At 37.6% G+C, this 12,271-nt stretch overlaps 1 protein-coding gene across 1 annotated transcript; it reads left to right on the forward strand.

Moving 5' to 3' along the window:
* The first annotated feature begins 953 nt into the window (after positions 1–953).
* Positions 954–7,908, forward strand: LOC148875642 (G-type lectin S-receptor-like serine/threonine-protein kinase At4g03230). The gene is made up of 8 exons (XM_088941959.1): positions 954–2,934; positions 5,100–5,810; positions 5,974–6,120; positions 6,216–6,421; positions 6,512–6,722; positions 6,828–7,065; positions 7,227–7,377; positions 7,459–7,908. The coding sequence occupies exons 1-8, from the start codon at positions 1,569–1,571 to the stop codon at positions 7,768–7,770; spliced, it is 3,342 nt and encodes a 1,113-aa protein (XP_088798085.1). The 5' UTR covers positions 954–1,568; the 3' UTR covers positions 7,771–7,908.
* Positions 7,909–12,271: the final 4,363 nt, after the last annotated feature.

Raw genomic sequence — 12,271 nt, forward strand, 5'->3', positions numbered from 1 at the left:
ATTCCCTTTGGAAATGTATAGACAAAACAATCTACGACGTATCTCGCCCTCTTACTCCAATTGCCGTTTGTCCCGTGAGACTACATAGCGGTCTTCCCCGTCCTCAACGAATCCACCTCCACACTCCAGACTTCCGTTTGGTAATTGGGTATGTCAAAATCCATATTTATTAAGTAAAATAAAATTTCTTTTTTATTTAAAAAAATTATAGGAAAATTTCTCTATTAGTAACTTGTACTTTGGGCGTTGTGGTATTTTGGTTTCTAAACTTTAAAAATGTGACAATTCTGAACTTTCAAAATTTGTTAATTTAGTCTGTCATTAATCAGTCATTAAATAATATTTGAAAAGACGTAAATATCTTTTAAATGTCATCTAATTTTCTTTATCAACTATTTAAACATTAATAAAAATTAAATAGTTCTAAATCTTTGTCTCTTCTATTCAATAAAATTGAAATCATCAAAATATCCACTAAAATATAATCACAGTAGGTATTGAATTAATATGTTTTAAAAATTTAAGTACTGAATTATTGCATTTTAAAATTCAAGAACCAACTTGACAATAAACCTAAAATACAGGGTATAAAAATTTTCTCAAAAATTTTGCTCGTCTAATTTGCTTGCTCCGGAGTAGTTGTGAGAGATTGTGGACGCTTTTGAGTTTTGACTTTTTGTGAGTAGGTGAGATAAAGCAAACATAATGCAGGGCACTTGATTATAATTAAATTTAAATAATCAGCCCCTACCAGTAAGTAAACAGGTCCCCCACCCAACAAATTACACTTGTTATTTTCTTCTCGTTGTTGGTGTAGTGTGAAGATTGTAGTAATATATATATACCCCTTGTTTTTAGTTCTTTCTTTTTCAGCTGTTGCTGTATTTTATATATGTATACTCAGTTCTTATCTCAATAAATAAATGCAACAATATATAATTGGAGAGGAGAGGAATTGAGGTTGTTAATACCCTAACTACAGTCCATAAATGTCAACAATCAATAGATAAAGGATAAAACATGTCATGACTCATGTGGTGAGAATCCACATATACAACTCTGTTGGCTATGTGGCTGGGTGGATTCCAGTACTGCTAGTCTTCTACCATGGACGCCATCAGCACGGCACAGCCCCTATACTACATCATAAAAATCCCAACGTCTAAGGTTTTAACCATCAAGACAAGATGACAATGGGGTCCAGTCCTGGTCCGTCGGTGGCTAGAACCCGTAAGGCCGTAACCCAACCACCGTTTTGAAAGGGTCAACAAGCCGGCTGGAATTTTTGCCAAAGGGTAATTTCGTAATAATCAGCTCATTGACTAGACTGAGTCAATCGCGTGTCGATATGGACCGCAAATTACCTTCACAACTGCCCAGTTCGAACTGTGAAGTGATTTGAATCCAAATCCACCAGACCCACCGAGCACCAAGCCACATTACTACAAGTGTAGAGCATGAAAGAGCAAGGAGCAGCTGGAGCTATGAGAAACGTTATTTCCACTTTACTACCAGTCTACCAGGATTCTTCTCTTCTTTTTCTGTTTTGAGATATTAATTAATGATGAATGGAAGAAGCAGCAGCCAACATGATGAATTACATCCGGAGGACTCTTACTGGTAGTGCTAGTCCCATCTTCTTTTTCTTCTTCGTCTTATCCTGCTCTTCCCCATTATTTTGCGCAGCAAGAGATACCATAACTGCTGATCAACCCATCCTCGACGGACAACAAGGAGAAACTCTTGTTTCTGCCGGAGGCAGATTCGAAATGGGGTTCTTCACCCCTGGAAACTCTACCAACAAGCGGTACCTGGGGATTTGGTACCATGATGTGTCGCCTCAAACAATTGTATGGATCGCCAACAGAAACCGCGCAATTCCAAATAGAACTGGAGTTTTTACCATCGAGGACGGAGAGCTCAGGCTACGAGATAAACCCGGAGGATACATTCTTTGGTCCCCAACGATGAAGGGTTCAACTACGTTGGTTAACACGACTGCTACGCTCTTGGATTCTGGGAATCTCATCTTGACAGGAGGGGTTGATGGTGGGCAGAATGGAAGTCTCAACCCAATATGGCAAAGCTTCGTCGATGATGTTGATCACCCCTCCGATACGTTTCTTCCGGGAATGACGCTTGAAGGGGGACGAATTCTAAGGGCATGGACCGACGAGAACGATCCGACTCCTGGAAGTTTCAGTTTTCAGCGCGATGGTTCAACGTTCTACCATCTCAGTATCACCAATGAATCAACCATCTACTGGAAAAGCGGCGGATATTTTAATGCCCCCCTCGTTCCCATCTTGGTTGTCAGTTTGCTATCCAATTTCAGTTCCACTGCTAACAGATCCACTAATAACACAAAAAGTTGGTACAGAAATATCAACAATGACTCCACGAAACCCGATTACACAACGAGACTGGTGATTGACCCATCAGGCCAAATCAAGTATCTTACTCTAAAAGACGACGTCTGGAATTTAGTATGGTCGGAACCGAACGATAAATGCAGTGTTTACAAAGCTTGTGGTGCGTTTGGTGTCTGCAACAACGAAAATAAGCCGACCTGTACGTGTTTGCCTGGGTTCGAACCCCAAAAGCCGGAGGAATGGGGTTCTGGCAAGTATTCAGGCGGGTGCAAGAGGAAAACACAAGGATGCGGGAATGTCTTCATCAATTTGAACATTGTAAAAGTTAAAGGACCAGAGTCGTCGTATGCAGATGCTAAGAATGAGATGGACTGTAAGAAAGAGTGCCGTGATAAGTGCTGCAACGCTTACTTATTTGAGCCTCCCCTGCGTCCCGATATCAAAGGCAAAGCTAGTTCGTGTTGGATATGGAGTGAGGATGAGAATATAAAGGACCTTCAGGTAGATTATTCCGGCGATAGCAGATGGAAGCTTCACATCCTCGTGTCTTCTTCCGATTTAGGTACCATTCATTTCATTTCATGTTTCAGAGACTTACTCCAACGGTGGATAACAGAGCCACGTCTCCCTTGCTAGGAGAATCTTAAAAGTTGATATAACATCAAGGACGACGTGTCAATATGTTATCCATCGATGGTAGTTAACATAAAAATTTTTTTTGGCTCCATGGGAACAGCGGGTAGCCCAGGCTGTCGAACAGAGAACCAAATTGTCATCCGCTCAAAGAAGGAAAAAATATTTAAATTACGCTTAGGCTGCTTTTGGTTTGATAGAATCACAGAAAATAAGGTAGAAAATAGAAATAGAGAGTTGAGGGAGACTTTTTATGAAAAATCATAAAACTCATCTTTCTGTTTTTCTCTTATTTGTTCATTACAGTTTGTCAGTTTCTAATTTCTAAATTTGGATGAAATTACCCCTTTTTTTCTGAAAGAGAAATTTTCTGTATCATATATATTTCTTTATCTCAAATTTCCTTAATCCGATTTTTTTTTTATATTTTTTTGGTAATGATATCAGATATTAATTATATGAATTAACCAATTGCCATCACATGGCTTTCAGAATTTTTATAAATCCAAAAATACCCTTATATTATAAATGTAATTGCTATTGGGGTCATGGTATAAATTTAGATTTTACTTTTTCGCATTTAGTATTATTGGTGAATATAATATATCATACCCGAACCAAATAGAGAACCATCTAGGTGATTGGGTCACAAGTCATGTGGTTCGACCATCCAATTCAACTGTTTGACTTGCTTAAAAAAAATGTTAAAAAATACTTGAAAATTGAAAAATGAAAAATGACTCTATGTAATCTTTTAAAGCTAATTGACATTGAAATAAGCTTACAATAATACATACTGGGGGCGTGTCTCTTTCTGGCTTTCAAGCACCATGCTCCAGAGTTTACTTTCGCTCTTTCAATGAGTTTCCTTCCAAGTTCCACGTTGCCACAAAGAGACACGCAATAACAACACACTATGTTGGGACTGACAAAAGGTCTAGTTACGTACCGTGAAGACCCCCATGGAAGACGTGAAAATGAACTAAGTGGGGACTGGGGAGCTAAAGCTAATCAAAATGCTGGAGTTGGGGAACAAGAGATGTTAATGGATTACAATTTGATAAAAGTTGGTCCAAAGTAAAAACTTGAACTTACTTGACCCGACTAATATTCAACAGCTTTTACCCTAACAAAATGAGCTTCTATCAACTGCAAGTATGCAATTAGGGATGAGCATGGGCCGAGCCAGGGCTCGGCTCTGGGTGGGCTTCTGGGAGATTTTGAATACAATGTAACATACGACAACCGAATTTTGCCCTGACCCGGACCAAACCCGACCTATTGCTAGCACTATTAAAAGTCGCAGCAGCTGGTGCCAATTTTAATGAAACTAAAATTCGGGAGAAGAAAATACAATTTTAGGTTATATTTGATTCAATTCTCATTTTTTTTCTAAGAATAAATTTTAGAATAGATAAGAATGGATAAAAATAGGCATAATGAGAAAATATTACTATGAACAAAATATTTTTTTTCCTATAAATGAATTTTTTTCGGCCTTACAAGTGTCATGCATTGCTCACTTTCATTATTTGAAAAAAACTGTGTTGGTATTCATTAACCGCCAGCCTAGGTCTCCAAAACTGTTATCATAGATGTTTACTTGTGGATGGCCGACAGTATAATCCTCTAGTAAACATCTATGACAACAGTTTTGTTGATAGAGTTTCCTCAAAAAATGAAAATAAGAAAGATGAGACATGATTATTTTTCATATTGCATGCTACATCAATTTTTATGCTATGGGTTGATTTTTCATTCTAAAAAGAATAGGACCAATTCCAAGAATTTTAAAACCAAACACCTTAATGTTATTCATTTTTGTCCAAAATGAGCAAGAAATAAAAGAATAAAACCCAAAGTGGAACATTAAACGGACAACAGGGGGAAATACGATGAGGGAAAATGTTTACGCCTACAACCAATTCTACAAGTTGATTTTTGTTATAAATAACATGGTTTCATAGGATATAATTAAATAGCCACCATAATCCGCCAGATACTATGGAATTCATTCGCTGTTCAGAATAGTTCTATACAAACCAGAGAAGAAATCTCCCAGTACTTTTAACATCAGCAGTTCCATGTTTGCAGAGCTTCCCGGAAAAGAGTGCGAACCTTGTAGCAGCAGCTTGATCCCCTATCCTCTAAGCACAGGAACTAACTGTGGTGATCCTGCCTACTTCAGTTTCTACTGCAATAATTCCACAAACCAACTTTTCTTCAATGCAACCAAGACTACTTCCTATGCAGTTGCTGCAATAAATCCGGAGACGCGAACATTCTTGATCCAACCACATGGAACGCTCTGTGGATCCCAGAGATCTTTCGACAAAGATCTACGCTTCCCTAATACATTTTACCTGACCAATAGCAATACTTTACTCTTCTTAAATTGCTCCGGTCATGTAGTACCACCGTCATTCAATTGCACCTCCTCCAACCCCTGCTATAGATTTATGAAGGAAACACCGAGTTGTCTTAATTCAGAGAGATGCTGTAGCTACACAAGTGGAAATTTGTCTTCTAATTTGAATGGCCTTAGTGTTTTAAGCAATGAATGCAGTGACTACACAGGTATTGTCAATTCTTATATTTCTTCACCTGTGAGTAGTTGGGTTGAGGGAATGGAGATTGGGTGGAAACCACCAGCAGAACCACCATGTCACTCAGACTCAGACTGCAAAGACTGGCCAAGTTCAAAATGTAGGTTGAGGGAGACAGCTACCAGAGACCGAAAAAGAAGATGCTTTTGTAATCCCAACTTTCATTGGGATCCATTAACTATGAGTTGCATTAGTCCTGGTAAGAATCTCTGTTGTCTTTGTAAACCTTCTATTAATACACTGTCATATATTAAGATTTGTCATGCCTGGTCCAATATTGTAAACCTTCTAGGTGAAGCCATCTCTCTGTTTTCAGTTCCAAACCGCCAAAGTTGATGAATCTCTGTTCTATTTTCTTGCAGGTGTTGCAACACCCAAGGAACCAGATCATTCCGCTTCATCTGCGAAACGGCGTTATTTGACGGTCTTTATATCAATTGCAGCTGGGGTTGTTTTGTCTTGCACCGTTATTTATATTTGTTGTCTAAGAAGGATGGTAAAAACAAAAGGTGTCTAGTAAAGTAAATTTCATGGAAATTGATAGAACTATACTAGATTTTTACCATTCATAACTACATGTTTTAAGAAATATTTTCCCAATCAGGTCACAGGGAAAGGGAAAACTCTGCCTTTCAATTAGCTGCATTAGGCCAACATCCTACAGACATCATAAATCCAGACAAGTTCGGAAAAGATGAGAAGAGAGGCATAGATGTACCATTTTTTCATTATAAAAGAATAGCTGCTTCTACTGAGAACTTCTCTGATTCAAATAAACTTGGAGAAGGGGGCTTTGGGCTTGTCTACAAGGTAATGTTCCTCTGCTTCAAGTTAACTCAGAGAATGAAATTGGCTTCCAACCTCAAAATTGACAAGAAGAACATGAATGTGTGGTAACAGGGTCAATTACCAGGAGGTCAAGAAATAGCAGTAAAGAGGCTTTCCAAGAATTCTGGACAAGGGCTAGAGGAATTCAAAAATGAGGTTTTATTGATTGCCAAACTTCAACACAGGAATCTTGTCAGACTTTTGGGTTATTCTGTCAAAGGAGATGAAAAAATGCTACTCTATGAATACATGCCAAACAAAAGCTTGGATTCCTTCATCTTCGGTGAGGCCTATAACCTAAAGAATTCTTGCCTTTTACAGCTTAAAGCAGTATGGAGTTTAAATCATATTGTGCTACATTAACAATGATATTGGAATTAATGCTTAGATCGAACACGCCGGTTACTATTGAACTGGCAAAGACGCTTCAACATCATACTGGGAATTGCTCGCGGACTCCTTTATCTTCATCAAGATTCTAGGTTGCGAATAATTCACAGGGATCTGAAGACTAGTAATATTCTTTTAGATGAGGAGATGAACCCCAAAATATCAGATTTTGGATTGGCAAGGATTTTTGGAGGAAATCAGATTGAAGCTAACACCAACAGAGTAGTGGGAACATAGTAAGTGCTGACAACTTACTTTATTCATACTGTCAAAGTAAACTAGGATTTTTTGGGTGTTGAAACACAATCTGCTTTTGCTTCCTCTAATAAATCCATTGATAAAAGCTAGACAATCCTCCACGTCTAGCTCATTAACCACTTCTGGGGATGGAATGCAGTGGATATATGTCTCCAGAGTACGCCTTGGATGGTTTTTTCTCCATTAAATCTGATGTCTTCAGCTTTGGAGTCGTTTTACTTGAAATTATCAGTGGGAAGAAGAACACAGGGTTTTATCAGACAGATAAGTCATTGAGCCTGCTTGGATATGTAAGTGAGAGAAATTTATCAAAATCCTCTCTCTCTCTCTCTCTCTCTCTCTCATGTTAGTTTGGTTGAAATTTTTGTCAGGCATGGAAGTTGTGGCAGGAAGACAAGGCGTTGGATTTGATGGACAGGCCATTACGTGAATCATGCAATACATGCGAAGTTATGAAGTGCATCAATGTTGGGCTCCTCTGTGTACAAGAAGAAGCAGATGACCGACCAACTATGTCAAATGTTGTTTTCATGCTAGGCAGCGAAACAGCAACACTTGCAATTCCCAAACAACCAGCTTTCATTGTGAGGAGAGTCCTGTCTAGTTCAACTTCGTCTTCATCTAGTAGACGACAAACAAGTTCTAATAATCAGCAGATAACAATAACCATGGAAGGACGATAGCAGAAGGCTTTCTGTCAAATGTAAAAGTTTTGATTATTTGTCTCAGAATAAAATCATACTTTCACGCATTATACCACAGTCACTTTCAAACCAACCACAGCACAAGAACAAGGAGGAATGCAAAGGATTTGGAGTGTAAAGTCAGATACAGCTAATTCTCGGCCTAATCTTTACCTCCATGAAAGAAGTCAGCACCGACTTCTTTAGTCCATTACAAACCCGACTTAAAATTTTGATTTTCAAGGGACCCACGTGAATCAATTAAAAACCAAATTTTTTTTGTTAAACCGCCTCTGTAAGGTGGTTAATTCATGTATAAATAGGGGCTCACCCCCTTTTAAACATGTAGTAAAAAAAATTCCCAAATTAAATGGTAAGAGTGGTGTGGAGGAGTCTTTTGGTGTATAGCCTCCGAGTGAGTATAATTTCAAAGTTAAAATAGTGCACATGTATGATACATTGTATATATATGTATTCTTGTATGCTTTGCATTAGTAATATGCATAGTTATTTTCGATTATAGTGTATTTGCTTTTTGTTGTTTTTTGTGTGGTCCCGTTTGTTCGTTGGGTTTTTACATTTTGTATTAGAGCAGGTTAACCAAAGTTGTCATTCTACCGGATTAATATTTGAGTAACGAAGATCTAGCTCTTACTCATACGAATTAGAGCCGTCCATTGTGAGCAACGTGGCGTTGTGAAGCTGATTAGTCTGGGACTAAGCTTCTTGGTGAAAGGTAGCAGAGAAGGATTTCACCAATCATAATGGCAGGTTTAGCTAGCATACTTGCGGGAATGGAGAAACTAAACCACTATAACTATGATAGTTGGCACACGTGCATGGAGTCGTATTTACAAGGAGAAGATATGTTGGAAGTAACAATCGGAGGTGAAACTACTAATTCCAGTGACGAGAATGCTAAAAAGAAGTGGAAAATCAAGGCAAGTAAGGCTCTTTACGCTATTAAAATTACTGTTGAGAATGAATTTTTAGAGCATATAAAAAAGGCCCAGACTCCAAGTGAAGCCTGTGATATTTTATCTAAATTATTTTCCAAAACAAATGAAGCTCGGCTTCAGATGTTGGAAAATGAGTTTTCATCGATCAGTCAACGATCGATGACAATCAACTAGTATTTTACAAAGGTAAAGAGCCTCTGTGATGAAATCTCTCTATTAGATAGAGTCTGCAATCAGTGAAACCCGAGTGAGACGGCGTGAGTGCTGGTATAACAAAAGAAAGCCAGTTGAAGGAAATACAGTAACGTCAGCCAGTCAGCAAGGAGATAAAGGAAGTGTAGAAGAATGGGAAACCGAAGCCTCTTATTGTATTATAGAGCCAAATGAGTATGGTTGCTCTGTTGAAGATTATTCAACGGTATCGGCACCAAATCCTGGAGTAATTGACTATAGTCGAGACTAGATCGTTGATTCTGGATGCTTAAATCATATGACAGGAGATAAATAGAAGTTCCGATTTATGTCAAAATATAAAGGCAACGGTATTGGCACCAAATCCTAGAGTAGTTGACTATCGTCGAGACTAGATCGTTGATTCTGGATGCTCAAATCATATGACAGGAGATAAACAGAAGTTTCAATTTATGTCAAATATAAAGGCAAGCGAGTTGTTGTTACAACTAACAATGCAAGACTTCCAATCACCCATATTGGTTAAGAATTATGCATCCCGCGATTCAACAAGGAAGAAGCACAGCTCCGAAGTGTCTACCATGTGCTCGGTATGAAAAACAATTTATTATCAATATCTCAATTAATTGCATCTGTTAATTATGTAGTGTTTGGTCCAAATGATGTTAAAGTATATCGGAGAATACATACACCGGAGGCACCACTTATGGAAGGACGAAAATTAGAGTCTATCTATGTAACGTCTGTTGAATCAACTTATGTAGAAAAGACTCGACGTAATGAAACTGTCGATCTTTGGCATGTTGGATATAACAGGCCCAAAGTAATGATGGCAAAGTCAATGTTGAAAGGCCTCCTTCAATTGGAAGTATGGACCGACACACTATGTGCTGGATGTCAATATGGTAAGTACACCAATTACCATATACTAAATCAAAGTTTCAAGCTAAACAACCTTTGGAACTCATTCACTTTGGCGTGTTTGGATGAGTGAAGCAAGAATGAAACACTAGGATGCCGTATATGATAAAAATTTATTGATGATTTCTCAAGGTACGTATGGGTGTATTTCTTAAAAGAAAAATATGAAGCATTTTCAAAGTTTATAGAATTTAAAGAGAAGGTCGAAAAAGAAGTTGGGCATAAAATAAAGTGCATCTGCATTAATAATGGAGAAGAATACACATCAGGAGAATTCTCATATTATCTCAAGAAACATGGGATATGACGATAATTGACATGTCCAAATACTCTGTAACAAAACAGAGTAACTGAGAGAAAGAATTGACATTTAGCTGAAGTATGCACAAGCATGTTGCATGGTAAAAATGTGCCAAGACGAAGACTACAACAAATGTTATCAATCGACTACCGCAAGCCTCACTTGGTTTCTCTCACCATATGAGAAGTTATAGAATCGTCCACCGACAGTAAGTTACTTTCGCATATTTGGTTGTGTATGTTACGTATTTGTTCCAAACCATCTATGCAGCAAATTCGATAAGAAGGCTATTCGGTGTATATACCTCAGCTGTGATAGTAAAAGAAAGGGATGGAAGTGCTGTGATCCAAATATCTATCGTTGCTATACATTTCGAAATGTGGTATTTGATGAAGCTACGCCCTAGTGGTCATTTGAGAGAATTATACTACCTAATTTTGAAATTATGGAAGAGAATTTACAAGAGAAGATAAATGAGAAAGAAGATTTAGAGCTCCAACCTAGCTCATCTGATACTAAAAAATCTCTAGGACCATGGAACACTAGTGTTCATGAGCAAAAGACAGCTAAAGATATTAGGCCAAGTCAGATGGAGGAGCTAGAGGAACAATCAAGACAAGAATATGAAGGTCAACTAGGGTTAGACGCCCTAACCCTAAGTATATAGATGCTGCACTAGAAGTTAATGACTTGGAACCAACTAGTTATGAAGATGTTTGCTAAAGTGAAAGATGACAAAATGCAAGAAAAGAGATTCAAGGCCTAAAGCAAAATGAGGACTCTGAATGATTAGCATGAAAAAAGTCATTGCTGAAGGGGAGAAATGAAGTCAGTCAACACCGACTTCTTTAGTCGGCTACAAAACCGACTTAAATTTTTGGTTTTAAAGGGACCCACGTGGATCAACTAAAAACCAATTTTTTTTGTTAAACCGCCTCATGTAAGGCGGTTAACTCATGTATAAATAGGGGCTCACCCACCTTTTAAACATTTTGAGGAATGTATGGTCTCGCTTGTTTGTTGGGTTTCTGCACACCAATGGGGGAGATGGTGTGCATCTACTACACCGCAGACGGACTGGCAAAGAAGACCAAGACATAAAAGGTCAAGACCTTTTTCATGAGGTTTTCATTTTCCTCTCAAAGGTAAGGACAGCAGTCGTAATGTCATGTATCAACTGACATTGTTGATGGCCTCAGCGTCAATGGTCTTTGAGTCTACTCTTATCTGGTAAGACAGTTCAGATACACTAAGGTCGATCCCGTTGGTAGTGGTGCCAGCCCGGCACAGCCCACGCAGCGGTGCAGGTTGGGGATGGGGCCTAGGCTATGATGGAGCCGGCTCATATTATTTCATTTTCTTTCTTTTTCTTTTTACATTTTCATTATAAAAAATCAAATACTCAAAAAAATAATGAAAATTTGAAGAAAAAAATGACAATGATTGCAACTACAATTTGAAAAAAAAATCATCTTAAAATTTTATTTCATATGAATAATTAATTAATCATACAATAAGAATATAAAATGATTAGACGGAATTGAAAACAAATACAATGAAATTGAAAAAATGCTATACACAAAATTGAAAATAAAAATTTACATTAATAGAATTGAAAAAAATTACAAAAAACTTACAATGTGCAAATAAAATTGAAAATCTGATGTTTCATCTATCGTTTGGCTCCTCTCATCTAGCACCTTGTTCCTTGTTTCTTGCATTAAAATAAGATTCCAATGCTGTTATGGAGATCAAAAGGGTTATTAGTAGATCACATAGAATAATTATTTCTCATACTTTTCACCAAGCTAAAATATGAAAATTTTCTATGTTTAACTCAAATGGCCAATGCCAACACTACTTTGATAGGAAAAATAAATTTTATATTTATTGGAAATTACTCTCATGCCCTTTCCTACTACATGGTAAACTATTTTTAAACATCATGTGTTTTTTTTTCTTGGTGCCATAGAATTATTAGGGCCAGCATCTAATTGGGTTTGAGAGGGGGTATAAGAGGAACCAGCCATTTTAATAAATAATAAAATCTAAAATTTATAAAAAAAATCCAACCCGAAAAAGTGGTCGAGACAAAAAGGAAACATGAAAAAACTAGAGAGCCTTATTT

Source organism: Nelumbo lutea, chromosome 1, assembly GCF_056320005.1.
Source record: "Nelumbo lutea isolate HS-2025 chromosome 1, American lotus-T2T, whole genome shotgun sequence".
Lineage (NCBI taxonomy): Eukaryota > Viridiplantae > Streptophyta > Magnoliopsida > Proteales > Nelumbonaceae > Nelumbo > Nelumbo lutea.